At 46.2% G+C, this 26,798-nt stretch overlaps 1 protein-coding gene across 3 annotated transcripts in view; it reads left to right on the top strand.

Annotated features, from left to right (window-relative positions):
- Positions 1-2,810: 2,810 nt before the first annotated feature.
- Positions 2,811-26,798, top strand: part of PLEKHH1 (pleckstrin homology, MyTH4 and FERM domain containing H1) — a 48,408-nt gene continuing 24,420 nt past the window's right edge. Inside the window, exons 1-5 of one of the 3 annotated variants that reach the window (XM_055304008.1) lie at positions 2,811-2,842; positions 10,873-11,031; positions 22,700-22,762; positions 23,633-23,782; positions 25,874-25,957. In XM_055304008.1, the coding sequence (XP_055159983.1) occupies positions 10,906-11,031; positions 22,700-22,762; positions 23,633-23,782; positions 25,874-25,957 (423 nt within the window). In that variant the 5' untranslated portion in view covers positions 2,811-2,842; positions 10,873-10,905. Of the gene's footprint in view, positions 2,843-2,919; positions 3,185-10,872; positions 11,032-22,699; positions 22,763-23,632; positions 23,783-25,873; positions 25,958-26,798 lie in introns of those variants that run through there. The other 2 variants (XM_055304007.1, XM_055304009.1) reach the window with 2 other exon arrangements.

The raw sequence follows: 26,798 nt of genomic DNA, 5'->3' as shown, positions 1-26,798 counted from the left end.
GTAAGGCATTTCTAAGTGTGCTGATATGTCACACAGAGTCAACAAATGGTAATGTTAAGGGAAAAAAGGCAAGAGATGCTTTCTTAGTGTTGAAAAGGGGCTATAAATAGATATACATGAATCTATCTATTTCTCTATCTCTCTATCTAGTTGACCCTTGAACAATGCCAGGGGTTAGGGGCACCAACTTCCATGTAGTCAAAAATCTGAGTATAACTTATGACTCCCCAGAAATGTAACTAGTAGTCTACTGTTGACCAGAAACCTTACTGATAACACAGTTGATTAGTACATAGTTTGTATGTTATATATTAAATACTGTATTCTTACAATAATACTGAATTTTTCTTAAATTTTTTTCGTATTTCTAGGTATGTGGTTCACGGGCAAGTTTTTTTAAATTGTCACAAGTCTCCAAAAAATATTCCAATACATTTATTGAAAAAGATCCATGTAGGAGCTCAGTCAGTTAAGCCTCTGGTTCTTCTTTTTTTTTTTTTTTTAAGATTCTATTTATTTACTCATGACAGACACACAGAGAGAGAGAGAGAGAGGCAGAGACACAGGCAGAAGGAGAAGCAGGCTCCATGCAGGGAGCCCGATGTGGGACTCGATCCAGGGTCTCCAGGATCACACCCTGGGCTGAAGCGGCGCTAAACCACTGGGCCATCGGGGCCACCCAAGCCTCTGATTCTTGATTTTGGTCATGATCTCAGGGGCATGAGATAGAGCTCCACATTGGACTCTGCTCAGTTGGGAGTCTGCTTGAGATTCTCTCTCTTTCCCTCTGTCCCTCCCCACCCACCCACCCACCCACCCTCACCCCCACCCCTGCCTCTAAAGTAAATAAATAAATCTTTAAAAAAAAAAAAAAAGGAAAAGAGGGACGCCTGGGTGGCTCAGTGGTTGAGCGGCTGCCTTTGGCTCAGGGTGTGGTCCCGCGGTCCCGGGATCCAGTCCCACATCAAGCTCCCTGCAAGAAGCCTGCTTCTCCCTCTGCCTCTGTCTTTGCCTGTCTCTCTTTGTGTCTCTCATGAATAAATAAATAAAATCTTTAAAAAAAAAAAAGGAAAAGGAAAAGATCCATGTATAAGTGAATCTGCACAGTTCAAATGCATGCTGTTCAAGGGTCAAATATATATATGTATGTGTGTGTATATATATATAAATGAATATGGATTTATGAATACTTTATGCATAAAATATGTTGAAAGGAAATTTTGTGTTTGGGGAGGAGTGATCTGGAGCATAAGGGCAGGATGGGAGGTAGACATTTTTCAGCATTAGCTCTTCCATATTATTTGAAACGTATGTGCATGATTAGCTATTCAAGGTGAATGAAGGGGGATCCTTGGGCGGCTCAGCAGTTTAGCACCTGCCTTTGGCCCAGGGCGTGATCCTGGAGTCCTGGGATTGAGTCCCGCGTCGGGCTCCTGGCATGAAGCCTGCTTCTCCCTCTGCCTGTGTCTCTGTCTCTCTTTCTCTCTACGTCTATCATGAATAAATAAATAAAATCTTAAAAAAAAAAGGGTGAATGAAGGCATGAATGAATGACCCTTAATAAGACTTGCTTTTGGGCTACCTTAGGCATCTTCCTGAGTGTTGAAGGGATAGCAGAGGCCAGTTGTCCCACAGTCTGGGGTTGATCTATCTCTATCCCCAGGAGCTCTAGTCCATTTGCAAGTTAAACCCCTGGAGTCCCATCGGCCCAGTTGAACTTTTGCCTTGGCCTCCTGAACGATTGGGACCAGCTTTCTATATCATCTGGGCTCTCAAAGTTGTGCATGAGAATTGCCTGGGCAGCTTGTTAGCTGGGTAATCTAGCAGTTTCACCTCCAGAGATTCTAATTCAAACTAGAGGTGGAGCCAGAGGGATCCTTCATCACGGCCTGGAGATAGTCTTCCAAAGCCCCTTTGGTGAAATGGCCCTGGTGGTGGTCGTCTCTGTTCAGGCCTAGACAGAGCCTACAGGGTTGGGGAAGAAAGCGGCTTTGAAATGTGGATCCTTCCTTGCAGTGTTCTCCATATTGATCTTCTTTACCAAAAGTTGGGGGTTCCAATCCCCTGTGAGTGCAGGCTTGTACTGGTGAGCCAAGGGACTGCAAGGCCTTGAAGAACAAGAGTATGAAGACTTCTCTGCAAGCTGCCCAGCAAGCAGTGTCCTGTTGGCCTTCTGGCTTCTTGGCCGGCTCTTTCAACATAAATAATGCACATACATACATACATACATACATACATAAGCAAGTTACTTTCAGGGTCGTGATGACTTCCCCCCCCCCCCCCAAATTACAAACCAGAACATGGGTGTGGGATTGGGACAGACTGTTGGAAACAGGACTTCTGCTGCAAGTATCTGGGCGGCGGCACAGTTTTCACAGGTCGCCAGCACATGCTGGAACCTCCTTGGTGGTGCTGGTGGTGGTGGTGGTGGTAGTGGGGGTGGCACGGTCTGGTCTCGCGGCCCAGCGGGTCTCGGGGCTCCGGCCGCCCTCCGCCGCGGGGAGCTGGGCGCCCGGAGACCCCGCCGCCCCGGGGACGGCCCGGCGGCGCGGAGAGCGGGGAGGCTGGAGCCCGCTGAGGTCATTTCCTGTGCCTGCCCGCGAGCCGCCCGAGGAGCCGCGGCGGCCTCGGCCTTGAAGGAGGGGGCGCGGCGCCGCGCTGCAGGGGGCGCCGCGAGGCCCGGCTCGGCTTTGCGCGGCCAGCCCGCCCGCACCCCCCGCCCCGCCCCGCCGGCACCCCCCGCCCCGCCCCGCGCCCCGCCCCCCCCCCCCGCCCCGCGCCCCCGGCCGCCGCCGAGCGGAGACCCGGCGGCCGCCGCGGAGCCCGCCCAGAAGGACGCGAGGTCAGCGGAGGGCGCCCGGGTCCCGGGTGGGCGGCGGGAGGCGGGGCGCGGGGTGTGCGCGGCCCCGGGGCACGGGCGGGGCGCAGAGGACCGGCCGCCCCCGGCCGTGGGCGACTCCGGAGCAGGTGCCTCCCCACCTGGCGCTCGGGGCGCTGGCAGCGCGGGCGGGCTTGGGGGCGCCCCCCTCGGGAGGAGCCGCCCGCCTCGGCAGGAGCGGGACTGTGGGACCGGCTGGGGCCCGCCGCCCCCGGGAAGGGCCTCGGGCGCGCTGCAGGCTTTCCGCCGCGCCGCCCGGCCTCTCGCTCGCGTCCCCCCTCGGCTCTCCTCCCCGCCTCGCCTCAGGTAATCTCTTCTGTGATTTCTCGGCGGCCCCTCTGTGGACTCTGTGGGGTCAGGCTCGACTCCTAGAAGCGGGCCAGCCGAGCAGAAAAGAAAACAAGTTGGGCACTGAGTGACAGGCAGGAGCTTTGTGTCCTGGGAGCCTTAGAGAGGACTCTGTCACCTGGGCACCTCCATGGGGCCGGGGTGCAGGGGAGGCAGAGGCAGTGAAGACCCTCACTTGGAAGTAGAATCCGCTCCCTGTTGGATCTGTCCCTTCCAGGACATCTCTAGGACTTTTACTGTGAGTCCATCTCATAAAACTCTTTTGTACGGAGCCTCAGTTCCAGGTAAAACGTTTTCTGCTTTGAAAGATCATCTTAATGACAATTGCATGGGAAAAGTCGTGAGTTCTTTGGCCAGGCTTTTTGGACTGTCTTCTACCTGCCAGACTTTCTGTATGGTGATGTCACCGAACACCGAACACTTCTGTATGGTAATGCCATCTAACACTTGATAGAGTTTCTGCGTGTTATTATCCCCGCTTTACAGAGGAGAAAGCAGACTCAGAGAAATTGTGATTTGCCCAAGGTCATATAGCTAAAAAAGTGGAAGAGGCAACACTCAGACCCAAGCCTCCTGTATTCCACATGCGGGATGTGGTTCACCCTTGCCCACTTTCCGTCCAGTAGGCTGCTGAGAGGACCCGCTTAGAGCTAGGTTATGGGGGTGGGGGTGGGGATACCCTGTGGTCCCAACTCATTGAGACTAACAACTGAGTTGAGAAAATGTGGTGCCGCTCTGCCCTTTTCAGAAGTCACCAGCTCTAGGGAAGAAGCATGTACCTCCTACTCTGCTCCCTCACCGTGCCCTCGTCTTTACTAGTCCCTTTTCTCTGTGAGGCTGTGTAACCATATAGGGAACTCTGTGCTCCTTGTGGTTTGAAGAGTGCTTGATACACGCTGATGTTAAGGTGTGAGGATTCCCTCACTCCTGATCTGGGCGAGTCCACAGCAGGCTGGCTCTTGAGCCACCATCCTGCATTCTCTGGATAGCCCAGCTGAGCCTTCTCTCCCTTCTGTCAAGAATGAATTCAAAACTGATCTCCTCCGTCGGGAAGCAGGCACTTATTGCTGGCTGGAATATGAATTCGAATAGTCTTGGGGAAGGCGATTTGGACTATTTGGCCACTTAAAAATGTATATCCTGCATTTCCATTTCTGGGACTTTATCCTTCAGATATTCCATTTCTGAACTTTATCCTTCAGATATACTCTGATGCCTATGGAATGACATATATTTGTTGCAGCTTTGTTTTAGCTAAAGGTTTCAAACAGCCCAAATGTCTGTCAATAAGGGACCCTTATACAATACAGCTGTTAAAAAGCATGGAGGGAGGACAGGTCAGGTGTGTATGTTGATATAGGAAGAACTCTCAGTTATAGGTTAAGTACAGTGTGTATTGTATTAAGTACAGTGTGTATTTTTTTTCTCCAGTAAACATTTATTAATTGATGAGAAGAAGTATTTCTACAACACTTGAGACTCCGCTCAAATGCCATGTCCACTCAGAAAACTTCTCTAGACTTTCCAGCTCTTATTCCACCCCAAAGATCTCAAGACTTGTGTGGGTCTCTCAAAACAAGCACTTCGTGGTCCTCAACCCTGCATCTCCCCCCAGCTCCACAGGGCCCACCGTGGGGCCCCGAGATGTATTGTGTGTCACCATTTGTGTTTGTGTTGTGCATGCAACATATATGTGAATGCTTGTGTCTGCACTGGATATCTCTGAAAGACATAAAGCCCCATAGCACAGCTGCCTCTGGGGAGAACTGTGGCTGATGTAGAGGGGTGGGAAGAAGCCTTACTTTATACCATATACTCTTTTGTTCAGTATTCAAAAATAATGAGATAAAATAATTTTTAAAAATCCCGTTCTTGCTGAAATGGATCTGGTAGTGAACACATCTATGGACCCCATCCCCTAGTATACCCAGGAACTGGTGGTTTGCCTTTTCACTGTCGATTGTAGCTGTCATTATTGAGTGCTTACTGTATGCCAGGCTTCTGTAATATCACCTTTAATTCTCAAAAGAAATGACATAGTGTGGTCTATAAAATTGCCATTTTTAAAAAAGATTTATTTATTTATTTGAGAGACGGGACAAGTGGGGGGAGGGACAGAGGAAGAGAATCTTCAAGAGAACTCTCAGGTAAGAGCAGAGCCCACACAGGTGCGGGGCTCAATCTCACGATCCGTGAGATCATGATGTGAACTGAAACCAAGAGTCAGACACCTAGCGGACTAAGCCACCCAGGCATCCCTGAAGTTGCCATTTTTGAAGGTCAAAAAATCATTAAATGCTGATAATTTCATACGATTCAGCCTAATATTATTGCCCTCCTTTTGAAGTATTATTACTTTCAATTTCAAAATGGCGCTGAAGGCTCAAGAGGTTAAGCAAATGGTTTAAGGTCACAAGATTAATTAGTGCCAGAGCCAGGACTCAAACCCAGGCTTGTTTGATGCCAGAAGGGAGGGGAGGACCGTAAGTACTACACTCTGCTGTTTCTCTTTACTGGTTATGTTCTCAAACGATGCTACTTCTGATTGTCCTAGTCCCTTCTGGTATTTAAATCCCGGGAGGCTGGAACATGCTCGCCTTTTCCTGTCTCTTCCAACGTTGTGAAATGTGCTGCTTAGCACCCAAGAGTAAAATGCATATTGTTGGCTTGATCAGATGACAAGGTGCGGGCAGAAGGAGCTATGCACTTGTGTCTACTCACCCTCCCGCAGCTCTATCCCCAGAAAGAGGGCACAAAGCTCTTCTTTCCCACAGTTGGACGGGTGGCCAACAAAGTCGAGCACTTTTAGAAGATGGTGGTAGCCCATCACTAGCAAGCGGAAGTGACAAAAGGTGCTCACACTCAGGGAGTGAACCATAGTGAGGTGACATGGGAGAACCCAGTGGAAACTGTACCCAGAACAGAGTCGCTGATACCTTGTGAAGCCACCTGCAGTGACCTCTGACCTCTTTCTTTTAGGGTCTTGTATTGGCTGGTCCTCTTTGCAGGGAAGTTCCAGGATATGCAGACTATAGACCTAAGGCTCGCAAGCCATGGGATCTTTACTCATCTTTATGTCCCCAACCTTGTACATAGGAATCACTTCACAAAAGTTGGTTGAATTAAATTTATTTATTTATTTATTTATTTATTTATTTATTTATCTATTTATTTATTCATTTATTTTTTTATTTTTTATTTTTTTTATTTTTTAGTTGAATTAAATTTAATCTCAGCATCTTGTCAATTTCTGGTCAAATCCCTAAACTTACCAAAGCCATCCCAGGTCAAGTCTGTGTTTTCTCTGATATAGGCCTAGAGTCTGAGGTTACCTGATGATCCCTGTGGGCTCTTTTCATCACCCACCCTGCACGCAGCCCCAGCCCCTGCCTCAGAAGTATACTCCACCAACCTCTGGGCTGTGTCAGTCCAGGATGCCGGGGTACTGAGGGAGTTCCAAAGCAGGGCTCCAGGTGGTGCAGTCATTTGACTGTCTGAGTAGGTTAGACTGACTGAGCAGTTTAGCATGCTGGGCGCTAGTAGGAATCAAGAGAAGTGGGTTTCACAAGAGTGGCCATGAGTTGATTTTTGTAGCTGGGGGGGAGGGTATATGGGGACTTACTGTACTATTCTCCCTACTTGTATATATTTTAAGCTTTCCAGAATAAAAAATGAACAGTTGTACTAGGTTTTGTCCCTTCTCTCATCTCCCCATCTGTTTTGCCATTAATGTTCTGTGTTAGGCTAGTCAGATAGCATGAGACTCCGCCACCATTATTGAAGCATCTGCACAGAAAGAGGATGTTCTATATGTTGGGAGATTGGGATTTTTGGCCCAGTTCTGATACTACTTAGGTCTGTATCTCAAGTCATGGATGTACTGGGTTTTCTTATCTGTTCATTGTGAATAATATCTCTTGTCCTACATCTCAGGGATATTGAGAGGAGCAGGAGAGAAATCACACCTGTCACAATACTTTGGAAAGTTAAAAACCATTCTGTAAATTCTCTTCTGCTCATCTTTGCACATCTTTATGGGAGAGACAAGTGTGAGGTGATTTAGCAGGTGAAGTTCAATTTGCTGGTAGTTTGCCTTAACATCTCATGTTTTATAGCTGCTGGGGCAACCACCTGCTTCTGTCGGAAGAGCCTCTGGGCCATGTGCTTGGCAGTAGGCACCTTGCTCCAGTTCCCTTTTGAAAGCTTATAGCTCTCCTCACATGCTGAGACAAGCCTAGCACAAGTCCAGCCCCCACACTAGCATTTCCAGGGCAGGGAGAGGCTTCAGCAGAGCACTTGATCTGTTCAAAAATGTGATGTCATAAGATGCTTGATTGGGAAAGGACTCCCTGCAGTCTAGGTATAATTTCAGATATCAGGGCTAGGCAGAGGCCAGTGATGTGTTTTACTTCCAAAGCTCCTGGAGATTTTGATGATTTGGTTTTTCACTGTCCTCATGAAATCTGAGCTGCAGCTTTGACAGTCAATAACAGGTAATTAAAATACACCAAACTCTTTCAATGCCACGAAAGGATTAAGTTTCTCTTGCCCCTTGGTGTTATTTGGGTGTTTTTACTGCTAATTCTTAGCCCTTAGCTAGATTGCAAGACTCCCAGGTCCTACTTTCAGATCTGCCGCTTTTTTTATTCATATGAGAAAAAGCAAAATCCCTTTAAAGGACAAAGCAAATCAAACACGATGAAGCCTCCCGGCCTTCTCTTCTCCAGAGGCTCTACAAGGTTCTGTTTTGTCTTTTCAGCTGTGATCTTAGCTCAGAGAAGGTCATGTTTTGTTTTTGTCTTTTGTCTTCCTGCCCCGTTCCAGTCGGTCCCAGTCTTTTGAGGTGGGGATTGCTGGGAGGTCACAATGTTGGGATTGTTCGGTATGACAGTCCTGGGAGAGCAGGGCTGAGGTCACATGTCCAGTGTTCTGAGCTGCCCAGAACCCAAAGACTTAGATACTAGACCCATCAGTGTTTAATTGTTGGGCCTTTCTCTACAGGTCTACTGACCCTGCGTTCTAAATGGAAAGTCAAGACTCATGATAAATGTCTGTGCTTATAGAGGTTGTGGTGTCAGAATGTTTGAGACCAGGATGCCCTGGAAAATCTTGAATATGGGTTCACCTTAGTGCCAAGGATCCTGAAAGATCCCATAAAATAGTTCTCTCATTCTTAACAATCCAGCTCACTCTTTGTGAAATCAGAATTCTTTTCAGTTTCTGGATAGGTAAAGAGCACAGTTGCTAAGAGTAGGAATTTTGGAACAAGTATACCATCCCCACTACTTACTGGCTCTAGAACTCTGTATAGCCTCTCAGTTCCTCACTGTCCTCATTGTGAGAGTGTCTTGCCTTGCATATCTTCATGAGGATTAAAGAGGCCACACAGGCCTGGCATACAATAAGAACACAATAAATCATAGCTATTTGTGGTATGGGAGACAGATACTTGTAAAAGTCAAATGTGAGGTGATTAACCCATTGAAGATAAGCTCATTGGTTACCAAGGTAGTATCCGGCAACAGTACAGGAGGTTCTGGGTTTTCTGAGGCCATGTGGCTCCTAAAGAAGTGAAAAGGGATTTACAAACAAATTTTTAGTACAGAACTCTCTAGGCATGTATTCAAATAGAGAAACAAATATAAAGAACTCCCAGGTGTCCATCAACTAGCTTCAAAATATCAGCAATTTGATAAATCTTATTTCATATATCTCCTCCCCACACTACTGCTAACCCCCTAACCATGAAGTATTTTATTTTGTTTTATTTTTAAAAGATTTTATTTATTTATCTGACAGAGAGAGAGCACATGCAGGGGTAGGGGAGAGGAAGATGCAGACTCCCTAGTGAACAGGGAGCTGGACTCCGCTTGATCCCATGTCCTGCAAGGGCAGACGCCTAAAGGACAAAGCCGTCCAGCATTCCTACCATAAAGTGTTTTAAGGCATATATCCCAGATTATATCATTTCTCCTGTAAGTCATATGTAACTCTGACTGATCACATTGTAAAAATATTATCAACCTAAAAAACTAAAAGTCATTCCTTAACAATCACCTGATGCTCCAGTAATCATATGTCATGGTTTGGGGCAGACCAAATTTATGCTTGTTGCCAAGCATCATTATTACTGGGGGGGAGGGGCATTTTTATTTTATTATTTTGTTTTTTTTTTAATTTATTTATGATAGTCACAGAGAGAGAAAGAGAGAGAGGCAGAGACATAGGCAGAGGAAGAAGCAGGCTCCATGCACCGGGAGCCCGACATGGGATTTGATCCCGGGTCTCCAGGATCGCGCCCTGGGCCAAAGGCAGGCGCCAAACCGCTGCGCCACCCAGGGATCCCTATTTTTAAAGTCCTGATGACAGATGTGTCTTCCAGCTCATTGCTCCTTTGTGTTCAGTCTTCTGTGTCCTCTCTCTCTGCTTCTGTATTTTCTCATCCCCAACCTAATTTATCTTCTCTAAAATTTGTCCAGGAGACATCTGAGTATATTCCCCCAACTGGGAATATTATAGGTGTCTACTTGATTTGCTCTGAATTTGTATAATTGATCCAAAGACTTTGTGGCATTCCCCAGAGTCTACCTCTGTAGTCTACCTACAGTCTACAGCAAAATGTCTACCAATTTTTTGGTTTGCATTTTCGAACTTAGGGTGAGAATCTGTTCCAAAAGAGAACACCTTTTTCTCTAAAAATCTATATAAGGGCAGCCCCGGTGGCTCAGTGGTTTAGCGCCGCCTTCAGCCCAGAGTGTGATCCTGAAGGCCTGGGATTGAGTCCCACATCAGGCTCCCTGCATGGAGCCTGCTTTTCCCTCTGCCTGTGTCTGTGCCCCTCCACCCCCATGTGTCTCTCATGAATAAATGAATGAAATCTTTAAAATAAAAATAAAAAAATAAAAATCTATATAGATGGGGGCACCTGGCTGGCTTAGTTGGTGGAGCATAGGACTCTTGATCTCAGGGTCGTGAGTTCAAGTCCCGCATTGGGCATGGAGCCTACCTGAAGGAAAGAAAGAAGGGAGGGAGAGAAGAGGAAAGAAAGAAAGAGAGAAAGACTAATTGTTAAATAGATAAATCTATATAGGTGTAGTAGAATCATTACTAAACTGGAAACCAGGGTTCTTCCTCCAGTTAACTATGTGATCTCAAATGAATCTGTCCCTCACTTTAAGTCTCCCCTAAACATCGTCCCCCTCATCATTCCTTCCCCCACAGTCTACCCCATTTCCCTGCTCCCATTTATCTGCGTATTGAAGCAATTTGAGTACATGGTAATTTTGCTATTAGACTTTCCTAAGAGTTCCTTGGAAAACTCAAAGATAAGGGAACCTCTTTTATTTACCTTTGCATCTCCAGTGCCTAGAACAGTGTCTAGCATATAAATGTTTGTTGAATGGATACATATTTGTTAAATAAGTAATCAAATGAAAAACAAACGAGGCCCTATTTTTTTTTTTTTTTATGGCTGTCACAATGAGTTCCTGAGTTTGCTCAGCTAACTTATGACTGAACGGGACACACTGAGCTAAGGGAGGTGGAACAGAGGGAGAGCAGTGACTGGCATCCCCTAGCCCTGTTTTCTCGGCCCTCCTCTTCACATCCTTACTGATCCTCTCCCCTCGCTGTGTGCTGGCTCCCAGGGCTCCCTGGAACAGCTGGAAGTTGCTCCAGTCATGGCAGAACTCAAGGTGGAGCCCCGGGCCAGCGTGGACTGGCAGAAGCGCTGCCTGGCCCTGGAAACCCAGCTCTTCCGGTTCCGCCTGCAGGCCAGTAAGATCCGGGAGTTGCTGGCGGACAAGGTGAGTCCTGGAGAGCTAACTGGTGTCGCCGCACAGGTCTCTACCAGAGCCAGAGCCAGAGAGACAGAGTTGGGAAAGGTGAACTTTCTCCTTCTTCCACTTCTCCTTCTTCTTTTTGAGTTATTACCCAATTTTTAATTGAAGTATATTTGGCATATAACATTATATAATTTAAGGTACACTACATGTTAATCTGAGACATTTATATATTATAATATGGTTGCCTTTGTAGTGGTAATTGGCACTTCTATCCCATTACATAATTGTCATTTCTTTTCAGTGGTTGGAATAATTAAGTTTCAGTTTCCTAGCAAGTTTGATGATTATAATGCAGCACTATTGTCTATATTCACTATAGTGTGCATTAGATCCCTAAGCTTGTTTACTACTCATTGCAGGAAGGTGAGCTATTTATTTATTTATTTATAAGATTTCATTTATTTATTCATGAGAGACACACACAGAGAGATTGAGAGAGAGAGAGAGAGAGAGAGAGAGAGAGAGGAAGCAGGCTCCATGCAGGGAGCCTGACCTGGGACTCAATCCTGGGTCTCCAGGATCATGCCCTGGGCTGAAGGCGGTGCTAAACCGCTGAGCCACCGGGGCTGCCCAGAAGGTGAACTTGTAATAAGATACTTTCCACACATGCAAAATGAAATCCAGGGTGTTGTTTTTTTTTAAGTCCAAAATCAAAGCAGTTTACTAAGCTGCATCTTGCATTCTTTCCTGCTTCAGAGAAATGATAGAAATCTTCTTGGTCCTCTATTACCTCTTGCGTCAACTGTGGCTGCAGTGGAGGTTCTGTTATTCCTTTATTTCTTTTTCAGTGTGAAGAAAGATGTTTTAGGGGAGAAAAATGGAAATCCTTAACCTACTGTCACCTTCTATTAAGCCTAAGAGCTATGGAAGGCAGCCTGGTTTCCTGGTGATAAGGACACAGGTTTTGAAAAAATTTTGTTTTTAATTTTTATTTATTTATGATAGTCACACAGAGAGAGAGAGAGGCAGAGACACGGGCAGAGGGAGAAGCAGGCTCCATGCACCAGGAGCCCGACGTGGGATTCGATCCCGGGTCTCCAGGATCGCACCCTGGGCCAAAGGCAGGCGCTAAACTGCTGCGCCACCCAGGGATCCCAGGACACAGGTTTTGGAGCCAGACCCACCTGGCTCTGCCACTTACTAGCTGTGTGACCCTGGCAAGTCCCTTCACCGGTAAGGGAGGGACACAAATGTCTGCCTTTCAGTTATTTTGAGAATTGTGTCAGGTCACATATATAAAGGTTCGGGCATGCAATAGGCCTTAAATGGGAACAATTATTGGCTTTCTAGGCTAAGGTGGGCTGGTCTGGAAAACTGACCATCATTTGTAATGTTTCTCTAAGAAAGTGCATTCTAAACAGCTAACTTTCAGAAGCATTTTGGAGCATAACCTATATGGGGAGTAGAGACCTGCAGTAATACATACACACAGTCTCACACACACACACACACACACACACACACATACACACGTATATATGTATATATATTAACCGAATCAACTATCTTCTTTCTAGTTTTGTTTACATTATCCATCTGCTTAGCCAACCTTTCTTTTGTAGTACAAAAATGAAATTCAGTCCACTCCTCTTTAAGTAATGTCAAAGTCTGGTTTGTAAAGCCTGAGGAAATGGCCTGTTTTATTGATAACCCCCCCTCCCTGAAGTCTAGGAAGACAAGTTATTGGCATTATTCTGCATTTCCACTGCTGAGGTAGTGGCCCTGGACTAGCCTGAAGTAGAACTTGGGAACTTTGGGTCTGTTGTCATTGCTGTCTCCTACTTCAGGCTTTGCAAAACAGAAACCAGCAGGGTTCCTGTGGCTGTGATTCAGGTACTAAGATAGGGTGAAATTCAGCCACCTCAGCAAGAGGGAAGCAGGCCTTAGATAGTGGTTCTCAAAGGATGGTCCTTGTCACCCATGCCAGAAACCTGGAGAGCTTACTAAGCACGTACATTCCTGGGCCCCACCCCAGTCCTCCTGATCCAGGGCTCCTGGGGGTGCTGCTCATAGTCTGCATGTTTAACGAGCTCCCAGAAATTAACTTTGTACACTGTAGAGTTTGAGAACTTTGCCTTAGGATATGTGAGTGGAGGATAAGTAAGGGTCTCCCGGCTGGTTTAAAAGATGTCAGAGGAAAGAGACTTCTGTTCCTAGTAATGTGGACCACAAAATAACCTTTAAAAAAAAGACTGCTGTGAAACACCTAGAAATATTGGATTAAATATTTAAATTAATATTATTTAGAGCCACAAACTGAAGAAAATAGTGGGCAAAATGAAGAGGAAAACCCAAGTGGTACTCAACTCTGGCAGCTCAGTAGGACAGGCTGTGTGACTGGCCTCCCTGTAGCAGTGAGCGGTGTGAGGTTTAATCTGTGGAGACAGAGATGAGGTCTGGCGCGTTGGAAGCTGGAGCTGAAACTGAAACTTTCATGTAAAGTCAGGACTATGAAAGTACTTTACCATAAATAAAAAGGTAGACAAGGAAAAAAATCATCTACCAATACAGGGAGATAACAAAACAGCATTTCATGCTTAGCCAAGGCTCTGAACAGAAAAAAAAAAAAAAAAGAAAGAAAGAAAGAAAGCAAAATAAAAGTCCTCCTTGAGAACCTGTTGATAGTACTGGTTTAGCATTAGAATTTATACTATACTATTTGTGTGGATTAGGAATGCTAAATCCTAGGCCAGTGATGACCCTAGGAGACCTCGTAGGAATAGATACAGAACCTCTCTAGAGAAACAAGACCTCAGCAGATCACACAGGATTCTCCCAGGAAAACAGAACCCATAGTAAAGATAAATATATGATCCAGAACAACTGAATGCTTGAGAAAATAATCTGTCCTGATAAAACATTCTTATATATGTCTCCTGTGACTGATATATTTGGATTTATTTCTACCACTGCATTTTGTGTCTTCTATTTACTCCTTTTTTTTTTTTAATACTCTTTTTCTTTCTGGTCTAGACTTAATAGACTTTATTTCATTCTCAACTCTACTGCTTTGAAAGTTCTACACTCCATTTATTATCATTATTCTAGACTTAAATTCCAGGCTTAAAGACTGCTACTTGTTCCCCAGTATCTGTTCTCCCCTTCTCTCTCATACAAATAAAAGCCTCGGGCAGCCCGGGTGGCTCAGTGGTTTAGCGCCGCCTTCACCCCAGGGCGTGATCCTGGAGACCCGGGATCGAGTCCCACGTCAGGCTCCCTGCATAGAGCCTACTTCTCCCTCTGCCTGTGTCTCTGCCTCTCTTTCTCTGTGTCTCATGAATAAATAAATAAAATATTTTTAAAAAGAATGTCTTGTCACATACAAGGATGTAGCATTGCTGTATGAAAAATTGGAAATATCCTACATGTCCATCAACAGGAAAGTGGGTAAACATACTGAGTGTATTTGTACAATGTAATACTACCTTGCAGGTAAAAACGAAGCAGGTGAGCTAAATGTATAAATCTCAAACACCACCACTGGACAAAAAAGATGGGAGGACTCATAGAGAACAATATGGTTTATATAAAGTTTTAAAACCTACAAGATGGTCTAGCTGTTGTTTAGGGATATATGCAAATGAGGTAAAATGTAAACACAATGAAGTGTGGGGTAGATGCTAGAAGTGAAATTTAAGAGTATCCTGGGGATTTCGCTTCTATGTAGTGGCCAATTTCTTTCTTTCCTTTTTTTTTTTTTTTTTTTTGTAGTGGCCAATTTCTTAAAGATGTCTAGAAGCAGATATGCAGAAATTAAGATTTGATAAAGCTGAGTAGTGGATACGTGTTTTAAAATATTATTCTCTGTGTGTTTTATATGTATATAAATATATAATATATTCTCTGAAATATTTCATAATAAAAACTATCTTAAAGTGCCTTCCTCCCCTATACCCTAGGGTCCTTAAACACATCAATAAACACCTTCTTTCTTTGCAGCCCTTTGGGTCTAAATAGGTTGAACTTTTAGAAGATTGGCCCTATCTTCTCTTCCAGGCTGCCTTTGATTGTCATGTAGCTGGAATGCCATTAAAAGTTGGGGAGTCAGAATATAACTTGGGTAAAGAAAGGGGAAGCATGTGGGCATGGAGCAGAAGAGACTGGGGTGTGGGATAAAGGAGAAGAAATCTTGACTAGGGATCACAGGCTGGAAGAATTAAGGAAGAGTACCAAGACATTAGCCCAACACCAGACCTCTTGGCAGGAAACCTTAAAGCCATAAATACCATGTTGCTCAATGTCATGCCTGTGCCTATCACCTGCAATCATCCCCAAACCAACAGGACAGGTTCAACAGTTCACTTTGAGATTTTCCCCAATACGTCAATAGGAAGAGATGACTCAGGTTTCTCAGGAGAGCTTGTGCTGGGGCCAAGCCCGGGTCCTGTCTCTGTTGCTGCTCCTAGAATTTACTAGTTAATTATCACCAGTACCCACCTACACCCGGTGAGCCAGGTCAGCTGGGTCCCTCTGACCAGCCCTCTCACCCGCCAGCCCGTGGGGATTGCACTGCCTGGATGACTGTGCTCACTCATTGCTGGCGCTTGTGCAGGGCAGGCCAAGCCTGGGTGCTTCTCAGGGGACCAGCCCTTCCTGGGATCAGATACTGCCCACTGGCTGCTAAGGCTTAGAAACCTGCCCTTCCTCCATCCCCATCCCACAGCCTACTCATACTCGCCTCCCTCTTTGCAGAATTGCCATTCTGGACATGGAATGATCTGTGCTAAAAAGCAAACATTTTTTTAAAGAAAAGATGTCAAGGTTACCACATAATCCCTCACCTAAGGGTGAGGGGAAACAGTATTAGACCTTATTTCTGCTGTTATACCTCGCCAGGCCTGGTGTGCCGTTGCCATGGACATGCAGACTGCCAGGACCACGTAATTCTGTAGCCAGGTGAATTGTGGGTTCACTTCCTATCCAGTACAGGAGTCGAGGGAATGGCTGACGTCTTGTAGTTCACATCTTGCTCTGCTCCCTGGCACCAGTCCCGTCCCTGTTACCTCCACTCCCCCACCGCTGGCTCTCTTCCTTCGTGTACTGAAGAAGTCACAAAGGCTGTTCAGATCAATTTGAAACTTGATACTGTTCTTGGAGGCTGTATAGATGGATCTGAAAGTCCCTGGGATTTTTTTTCATTCTTGCTAAACTTGTGCTTTAGTTATGCCATCCGAAAAGTGGGAGTGTAGTAACTATCCACAGATGGGCTATCCACAGTAGAAATTACAATGATGAACACATGGCATCAATAATTAGAACTAACACAAGTTTTACATTTTTTATTTATTTACTCCCTGTCTACTTCCAAAAGAGATTTGAGTGGACTTATAGGAAGTAGTAATATAATAAAACATCCCTCATTTTTTAGCTTGAATATTTTTATTTATTTAATTTTTAAAAAGATTTTATTTATTTATGAAAGACACAGAGACAGAGGCAGAAACATAGGCAGAGGGAGAAGCAGGCTCCATGCAGGAAGCCCGATGCGGGATTCAATCCCGGGACTCCGGGATCATGCCCTGAGCCAAAGGCAGACTCTCAGCCGCTGAGCCACCCAGGAGTCCCAAGCTTGGATATTTTTAACTGAAGCAGCTTTTCCCAGACCCATTCCAATAGGAAGGTGTACACTTCCTCTTTTCTAGAATTTCTTACTCTCTCCACCAAGATTTTAAAATGCAATAACTCAGTTTTACATTTATAAACCAAAAATTTGTAGTTTAAGACTTTTATTTCTTGAACAATGAATGGTTCAGTTTAGTCCCCTTAAACAAAGGAACAATTACTGTCACTCCTCCCCTCTCAGTCTATAGATTATACAGAGGCAGTGATTCTCTGTAGGCATCAGTTTCTCAATATATGGATAGAACACAGAGGCCAGAAAAACATATCTTTAAATACCTCAATTTATGAAAAGGCCAGGTACTATGAAAGGAGAGTACTAGGGCTGTCAGGACTAGCTGGAACTATGTTGAAGTCTGCATAAAGTCATCACAGAATTGACCTTAGCTGACAGATCCAATTTGCTTTGGGAGCGGATACCTTCTAGAACTTTATTCACTGTGTATGGGCGTGTGTGTGTGTGTGTGTGTGGAGAGAGAGAGGGAGAGAGAGAGAGAGAGAGAGAGAGAGAGAGAGGCTTTTTATTCTCCTAACTACCTATTTTTAATAGGGTCCACTATAGTGTTTTTCTGGAACCATAGTATTGATAGAGCTCTGTATCACTAAAGCCATTTGAGAAGCCCTGTGATGATGTGGGCTTGGCCCTAGAATGTATCCCAGAAGTTGGCTCTGCTTAGCATTCTGGGGCCAGTTTAGTGTTTTTCAGAGTATGGTCTGTGGGTCACCTGCCTCAGGATCACCTGAGATTTTCTTCCCAAGCTCGTTCCTGGGTCTCAGCTTCAGGCTTGCTAATTAAAACCCTCTGTGGGTAAGACCCAAGAATCAGCCTTGAGTAAGCTCTGCATGGGTCATTACACCCCTGACAGTGAGATCTATAGCCACGAACTCTTGCCATGACCTTGCCTCAGCCTCATTCAACTGTCTTTCTAGTGGACATCTTGAGCCCCATGTGCCCCAGAGGAGCAGGGTAACCCACAGAAAAGACTCAGAGCAGCCCTTTCTCTCCTGTATTATCTGTAGTCAGACACTAGGGCGTCTCATGGTGCTGTATTTTATATATTTGGGACTAAACATAGGATTTTAATTAAACAAAAGATCTAGGGAAAAAAATAAGTTTGAAAGCCACTGTCTTTATAACAGAGATAACCATTTAATAGCTGAAACTGGAGGCTGCTACTCAGATGCTTGCAGGTTAACTTACAGAGGTGAGACAGGTGGGTTTTGGGAATGTGCTAGAGCTAGACAAGAAGGCCACTTATAGCCATAAGAAAATGTAACCCTAGCATGTCCAGGTCTGAGTTTTCAAGGGAAGCTAGGAGCCAAGGATTGTGTGTGGAATCTCAGTTTTTACTGAGATTTGCATATGAGAGGCGCAGTGGCTACCAGTATAGTTAGACTCTGGAGCCAGCCCTCCTGAGTTCTGCCTCTCAGCCATGTGACCTGTTAGGTAAGTTACCCAACCCCTCTACATCAATTTCCTTATATACACAACAGGGCTATTGGTAGTACTTGCTCCCTCCTATTGGGATGAAGATTAAATGAGTCAATACGTGTAAGTGTTTAAGCCAGTGCCAGACATGCAGTGAGTGGTCTTGTTCTATCTGTCACCTAAATACCCCTAAGGGGGTATCCTACAAGACACCCTGTAGACGATAGTTGGCGGCCTCTGACTTGAAGCCATTCTTGCTGTAGGTGGATCATAAGTCAGATAACCATATGATTTACCATCTAACCCAAGACACTCTAGAGGGAGAAAAGAAAGCTCTGTTAGTAATTATTGTGGGACAACAGGTGAACACCAGACTGTCCCAGGCAAAAGCATCATCTCTGTATATGAGAAACCAACAAGTAGCTTACTGTAAATGGCTCAGTAAGGGCCACACAGTACACGTGAGCTTTACATGAGCCACTTCATGGGGGGATCCCTGGGTGGCTCAGCGGTTTGGCGCCTGCCTTTGACCCAGGGCACGATCCTGGAGTCCCGGGATCGAGTCCCACATCGGGCTCCCTGCATGGAGCCTGCTTCTCCCTCTGCCTGTGTCTCTGCCTCTCTCTGTCTCTCTATCATGAATAAATAAATAAAATCTTAAAACAAAACAAAACAACATGAGCCACTTCATGTAATGTTCCCAGCAACTGTCAGAGGTGAAGACTCATTACTCTTTTTTCTCCTGGTGAGGAAACTGAGGCACAGAGCAGTTAAGGAACTTACCCTAAAGCCACACTGTGGCAGAGCCAGTCAGGTTCAACCCTTAGTGCTTCCCTCTACCGGTCTCTGGGGTGAGTGCAAAGCAGTGGTAAGAATGTTGAATCCCTTTTTCAAAGGACAGCTGAGCCCCAGCAAGTGTGGTGCTTGGTTCAGGCCACAGCTCAACACACGGGACTGTGCTGGGAGTGCAAGAGAGTGTCCACCACAGTTGCTGCCATGGTGCTGCCATTTCACAGCATTGTGAGTGTAACGAGGAGCTGTGGACACGGAGATTAAACACCAGGTTGGCACCAAGCGCATGTCATCAGGTCGCTGCGGCCAGTGCCAGGGCCGCTTATTTATGAGTCTCCTGTGCCGATCACAGCTGGTGAGAGTGGATCCGCCTCAAGGCCATCTGCCCGAACCTGACACCTCCTTGGCTAGTGCATCACCCAAGGCCCACAGACTCAAAGGACAGCTGAGGACATGGTACTAGGGAACCCACTCAGAGGAGAAGCTCAAAGAAGGGGTGGCCCCGTATACAAGTGTAAAGAACAGTCTGCCATCTTGAAAAGGTGGCATTAAATGAAGTCTGAAAACTCTAAAAATGACATTCCAGCATAGACATACCTGGAGTACTCCCAGGGCAGTGGAGAAAATGCGCTTTTATAAAAAGAAAGGGAAAACTAATATTAAAAATAATTCTTTTCAAACAAGGATGACAGGATGTTGGTAATTTTTGGAGAATAGTGATGGATACATAGATGGTCATTACACTCTTCTCTTAAAAACGTTCCAGATGTCCAGAACGTTTTCAGTGCTCAGAAATTAGTTTTAGAGGGGAAAAAATACTCCAGAATAAAGGCGAATACAAAATGCTTTGAGTTTTGAGTATCCCTGCTGGGAAGATAAGAACAGCTGGAGGATTGGCAGGAGTATGGGGACCCCGTGGCAGCCAGCCCAGACAGGGTGGAGACCCCAGGCGATGGAAAGTGCGTTCCTTTCCATTTGCTTCAGGGATAGCATACTTTAAAGGGATGTCTAGTAGCAAAATTCTTGCAGGAAAAAAATGCTCACTGTGTTGTCAATAACAGAGTGATTTCCAGCCTTGACCACTCTTCACCCAGTGGGTATGCCCAGCTGAGCAGTAGGACTCAAATACAATTCTATTCTTCACTCGACCTTGGTTTCTCCATCCATAAACTAGAAGACAAGTTTTTCTATCAGAAGTTTGAAAATACCAGACAGTTGTTACAGAAGGTTATGAATATGAATGATCATTTCCTATGGAAATCCTATGTCTTCTGAGCTATAGAACAGATGTTAGATCTGAATGGTCCAGCTGAAGGTTAATCTAGGAAACTTGTCAGGAATCCAAAGCCTTCTTATTCAGTATTTCATTGTATTCATTTCATTTCATTTCATTTCATTGTGTGCTGTATTTCTTTAAAAAATTAAATGCTTCCAGGGCACCTGGGTGGCACAGTCAGTTAGGCATACAACTCTTTGTTTTGGGTCTGTGGTCATGATCTACAGGTTGGGAAATGGAGCCCACATTCAGTTCTACGCTGAGCCCAGAGTCTGCTTGAGCTTCTCTCTCTCCCTCTTGGTCTATCCCTCCTGCTTGTTGTGCACATGCTCTCTCTTTCAAATAAATAAATAAATCTTATTAAAAAATTTTAGATGCTCCCAGCAACTGTATTAGAGTTATTTCTAAGGGGAGCTGAAACTACAAATCTGGCTAGCTTAAGCAAATGGAATTAATTTGGAGGATCCTGGGACAGCTCACAGAAATGAAAGAATTACCTAACATGACTTGATGAAGTTTGTGCACAATCTCCCATGCAGCCCCCTGATTCTTGTCTCTGGTCTCTTGATCCCAGATGTCAGATTCCTGGGGACAGAGAACTTGATTGGCCCAGTCAGGTCCAGTGCCAAAAGAGGACAGGTTTTATAGTACTAACTTGGTCGTTGGGAGCCACTGCTGTGTGTCAACGTACACCTCCCTCCAACTAAGTAGAATTCTTGTTGCTCTGGGCAGCCACCTCTTTAATCATAATATCAGCTGATGCTATGCTCTTACCTTACCTGTAGCTGTTTGAAGGTCAGGGGATTCCTGTAACCCAGACTCCAGAACTATTTGATTTTGGAAATCAAAGGCCATCTGGCTCTAATTGATGCCTCTGTCTGGCCAGCACCAACCCACCCTCTCAGGCTTGAGTCGAGAGGTTTGATCATGATTATGAAACCCGGGAAAGGAAGGAAAGAAGAGCTGTAGGCACCCTTGGCCTGAGGGCATGAATGCCCATCAGCGGTGGTCCTGTCCACTGGGAGCCCAGGAGGCGTTTTTGTCGCAGGAGTTGTAAATCATGAGTTTTACTTGAGATCCTCAGATCCTTTCATAGGGAATGTGTGCTGAAAGCATCTGTATCTCCCCAGCCCCAAGGAGAAGGGAAAAAGTAGATGAGAAAAGGCTGGCCTGAGGCAAAGACATGCCCCAGGTCCTCAAACATGAACTCCTTCCAGAGAACTCTCCTTTCACACTGCCCAGCACCGGACAGGGGAGCTCCTTCTCCTGCATCCTTTAATCGAGAAGGGAAGGCAAAATTTCAGTTGAGCCGATGAGAGATTGGGAAAAAGAGGAGGGATTGATTGCTCGGTTCGCTGATAAATATCAAACCAGGTCCAGGCCAAAGAGAGAAGGTTGAGTAGCTGGAGCAAAGGCCGGACGTGCAGAGATGAAGTGGGTGAGACTGGACTGGAACTGAGAAGGTGAGGCCTGTCCAGCCTCACAGAGGACGAGGCTGGGCTGTTCTGCCTCTAGTGTATGTTTAATGCATACATGTTGCCTTGGTGTAAGGCAGAGTAGGGAGGGAAGCAGGTAACTGACTGGGCTGTGGCACATGGCACATGGCACATGGAGGCAAGGGGCTCCTGGCAGGAGAGATTGGTATATGACGGCTTCCACAGAGCCTCTGTGTGATGACGTACACCGTGCAGGCAGCCCAGCGCCCACCAGGGGAGGATGGGAACTGCAATCCAGCCCGCACTCTGTCACCATGAGCTTGCGAAGCTGCCATGTGGGCTCGTGAGCATCTCTTTAGCTTTTAGCTTAGAGCTGGTCCCTGATGAGTCTCCGTGTGTAAGAACGTTGGTCCCTTTGCTTGGGCCAGTTGGCATAAGATTCCAGAATTACGCAGCTCCTCAGACTTAAGTGACACATCTCTACTGGTAGCAAGATAGAATTTTTAAGAATGTGTCTTGAGCCTCTCTGTTGAAGATTAAATAAATCAAATAAGGTGATGCCTGTTAATGCCCTTTATAGTCAGAGATGTCCTTGATAAGGGATAAATATTTGTTCCCAGCCAGTGAGCTGTTCCTGGGTGGAAAGGAACATTCTCTTGCTGCTGACGTGGTGGGGGCTCACGTGGGAGCATGTTCCATGGCAGGCATGTGGTGAGCAGTGGCAAGCACTGCCTGGGACCTGGTGCCGAGGAGACTGAGGGCTCAGGGCAGCACTGCCTCATGAAGAATGTTTGTGCTGCCTGCTGAGGCACCCCACACATAGGGGAAAGAACTAGGCTTTTACTCACTCAGCAGAGAGGACAGCAGCTCTAGGCTCTTCACCTGCCCCATAAACTCAGGATAAGGGAGCAGAGGGTTGCCATGAAAATCTTTGCCCTGACACCTTTGAGCCACTGGAGATGAGCAGTTTAAGTCTGGCTGTGTGGAGTGTCTGCACAATTTGCTCATGTTGCTCTGGAACCATGGTTGTGGTAGGGACACCCCACCTACATTTGTCCTTCCTCTCTGGTTGAGCAGATGCAGGAGCTGGAGCAGAGGCTGCTGGAGGCAGAGCAGAGAGCAGAGAACGCAGAGACCCAGGTAACGGGCCAGCGGATGGGCAGGACTGTGCAGAAACGGCCATTGGCCTTCCCTGATCCTTCCGAGGAACACACCCAGACATACTCATCACCCTCACCAGCTCCTCATGGGGACAAGAAAAACCAGTAGTCATGTCTCATTCTTCTGAACAGATTAATTCAGGTGTATGGAGCTCTCTTTGAGCGTGAAGGAGTCTTTGGGTAAGGGTTAGTACATGAGCAGATGGCTGGATTAGTTCAAATAGGCCAAGTTACGCTGAGGTAACAGGTCTCAACAGGTTATCCCGTTCAGTTCTCTGTCCTGGTACCTCTCCATCGAGGCTTAGCTGGGGTTCTACTTCCTACAGGGACTTGGGAATCGAGGCTGATGGAATTCTCCATCTTCTACCTGGACCTTCTAGAACATGCAGCCTCCTTGGTTGCCATGGCAAGGAGAGAGCTCTTAAATACATCAGCCCAGAAATGATGAGTCACTCCACTCAGACTCATGGGCTGGAGTGAATACCATGGCCATCTAACTACAAGAGGCTGGGGAAGAGTGAGAAGCACAGGGAACCTTCAGTGAGCAGCAGATGTCTCTGCCACCATGAGGCTGAAGCAGTTTCTCTCTGGGCTGTTTGTCCTGCCCAACTCGACCCTGTTGGGGTCCCCCGAGCTAGATGGCCCAGTACCTAACCGTTTCTTCCTTGTCACATCCTTATTTTGCCCAGATGAGGCTTAATAAATGATTATTGAGTTAACTGGCTCCAACTGTTCTGGGTGAGGGCTCTGCCTGGGGATCATGGGCTGGGGCATTGGGAAGTGTCCCAGGGCAGGTTAGTGGCCATGTCACACACCCATGCCAACCCTATGTAATGATGGTACTTTTAAGGTGGGTGTGATGGAGGAGAAGGTGAAACTGTCCAATCTGAAGAATGTGGACTCAGGAGGCAGCCTGCACCAGAAGTACCAAGAATTGCTGAAAGCCATGCAGAGCAAAGATGAGCTCATCAGCCAGCTGGAAGCACAGCTGGAGAAGCAGGTAAGGTCTGATGTGCAGCGCAGCACCATTGCCCTCTGCAGCCTCCACACCTGTTGGCCACAGGCTTCTTGAATGGAGCCCCTCTGCTTGTGGAGGGGAGCTCACTCCCTTCCCTCATGAGACTATTCTTTCACATGGTGATTTAACTGTTAGGTCCATTAGGAGGGGCTAGGCAGGGGATATAGTGGGGAAAGGACTTTGGAGGCAAGACTTCTTCTGGGTCTGATTCCCCACCCCACCCCCAGCACCCGCTGCTCTCTGTAGGCAAATAAGTCACCCATTCGCATTTTACGCATCTGTAAGGTAGGGGTCATAATACACCCTAGGGCTCTCCAGAGAGTACATTCAGGTAATCTCTGTGTAATATCAGACATGGCAAGGAGAGCTTGTCCTCCTCCACCCTGGCCTTGTGTCCTGTTGACATGTGGGACACGACACCTTTAGTGTCAGAGCAGCACAGAGCTGGACAGTGAGCCTCGATCAGCTGGTAGGCCAAAGTTTCTCAGTGAACCTGAGGGGGCAGAGACACGGGAGGCTGAGAGGCCACCGCCCAACCTTCCAGCTTCAGCTAGCCCCTTTGCTCCGGAGAGTGTATCTGGAACATCCCTCTGCCAGTTCCTGGCCTCCTGCCCTCTACAGTCCCATTAACTCCTTCCGAATGGTGTGCCTTCCCTCTGCCCTCGGCCTCACCTACCCAGTTATCCCCTGGTGCCAGGACACCATCATTTCCAACAAGCAACCTCACAGTGTGGCCAGATACCTTACCTGCTTTTTTGTGTGGTTCATAGAAGTAGCAGCAACTGGGGATGAGTGGGCACAATGATTCCTGCTAAAACTTAGAAAAAAGAAACATTTTACAATAATAAAAGGTCAGAAAAGAAAGAATGCTGTTCTACAAGTAGGTACACCTGGCTTTAGTTCCAGCTGTGCTGCCCAAACTGATAGAAGCAAATCACTTCACCCTCTGGGCCTCAGTTTCTGCAGCCACATAAGGAGGGTATCGGACTAGGTCAGGGGTTGGCCAACTTGTTCTCTCAAGGGCCAGATAGTAAATACTTTTGGCTTTGTGGGCCACGTGGTCTCTGTTGCAACTCTTTGGCTGTGCCATGGTGTCGTGAAAGTAGCCCTAGACAATACCATAAATGAATAGGCATGGCTGTGTTCCAGGACAACTTTATTTATAAAAATAGGTGGGGCTGAGGGAGGGTTGGGAACCAGGTGGAAGGCTGGATTGTGGCCAGTGTGCAAACCCCTTAAACTGGATAACCTTAAGATCATTCCAGGGTTCATTGTGAATGTTTCTTGTGTATCAAAGGACAGCATTCCATTTTCATTTTGTTTATTTAGCCAAGCCCCGATTTGTGGACACTTAGTTATGTCCGGTTTGGGGTTTTTTGCTTTATCAAGTAATATTGCAACTCATGATCCCTAAGCAGTGAGTTTGCTAGGTCAGCCATTTAAAACACGGGCAGATATTATCAAATTGCTGCCCAAAAAGGCTTTGCCAGTTTCCATAAGAGGGATTGTTTTCCAACATCCTTGACAATTTGGGATGATATCAGACTTTTAAATTGTGTTAGTCTGATGGAAGAAAAACGAGGTCTGACTTTTATGGGCATTTTTAAAGTTATGGTTGGGTTGAACAGCTTTTCATGAGTTTCTTTCCCTTTATTTCTTTCTGTTGATTTCCTGTTCATATTCTTTGTGCATGTATTTATTGGCTTGTTTATTTCAAATTGGCCCTCTTTATGTAAGTCATTTGTGTTGTAAATCATCCCCCCAGTTTGCTTTTGATTTTAAGGGAACTTTTGTTTGTCAGATAGTAATTTATAATGACAGTATAGATTCATTAGTCTTTTCTTTCATGGCTTTAGGATAGGTATCATGCTTAGCATGCTTAGGAAGGCTTTTCCCACCCACCTTAAGAATATTTTTTAAATTCATAAATGAATTTTTTTCCATTGGGCCACCCCCCCCCCAGTTGCTTGATATTCCTTCTCAGAGCTTCTGGGCCCCCCACCCCCTCCCAACCCTGTCATTCACTCTACTGGAGGCTGCTATGATTAACTAAAGGCCTTCGATTTCTTGCAGAAGCAGATGAGAGCTGAAGAAGCAAAAGTTGTCCAAGAGAAAGCTGCAAAGATCAAAGAATGGGTGACCCTGAAGTTAGCAGAGGTGAGCTGAAAACTCCTCTCCAGAAACCTGGAGTGGCCATATGGCAGGGGTCCCTCCATCCTCCAGCACAAAGTCTCCTGTCTGTGGGGCCTTGACAGACCTTCATTGTGTTAACCATTTGTCCTTCATTCAGCTTGAACACTCAGACTCATCACTTCACTTTTCCCTTCCTCCTGTCACCGTTGGGTCTCCCTAGGGCTCCTGATCAGCTTTGCATGCGTTTGGGGAGGAGTGAATCTCCCATCTGAGGTGTGAGAACATACACCCTACAGCTGCCCTCCCCACTTCCCCTCTGTCCTCTCCTTTCTTCTTTGTGGTATTGGCAAAATATACGTGCCATTTCCCATTTGCCCCAGTTCAGTGGCATTAAGTACGCTCAAAATGTTGTGAGACCACCACCACCGTCTGTTTCCAAAACTTCATCACCCCAAACAGCAGCTCTGTACCTAGTAGACACCAAGTCCCTGACCTCTTGACCTCTTGCCCCCCAAGCCCCCTCCCCCCACCCAGCTTTCTACCTCTAGCCATTCCTTTCCTTAGCTCATGGATTGCTACAGCTTGATTTAGGAAGACTTGAGGCTAGAAGCTGCAGTGCTACTGGCAATGAAAAACAAACCGCAACCTCTTTCTCGAAACAAGAGGAAAAGGAATCGAGGGTCACCTGGGTGGCTCAGAGGTTAAGTGTCTGCCTTTGGCTCAGGATGTGCTCCTGGGGTCTCGGGATTGAGTCCTGCATCGGGCTCCCTGCATGGAGCCTGCTTCTCCCTCTGCCTGTGTCTCTGCCTCTCTCTCTCTCTCTCTGTCTCACATAAATAAATAAGTAAAATCTTAAAAAAAAAGA

The sequence above is a fragment of the Nyctereutes procyonoides genome, unplaced genomic scaffold, assembly GCF_905146905.1.
Source record: "Nyctereutes procyonoides isolate TBG_1078 unplaced genomic scaffold, NYPRO_anot_genome, whole genome shotgun sequence".
In the NCBI taxonomy this organism is placed as follows: Eukaryota; Metazoa; Chordata; class Mammalia; order Carnivora; family Canidae; genus Nyctereutes; species Nyctereutes procyonoides.
The sequence above is the reverse complement of the archived record's forward strand: the minus strand, read 5'-3'. Positions and strand labels throughout refer to the sequence as shown.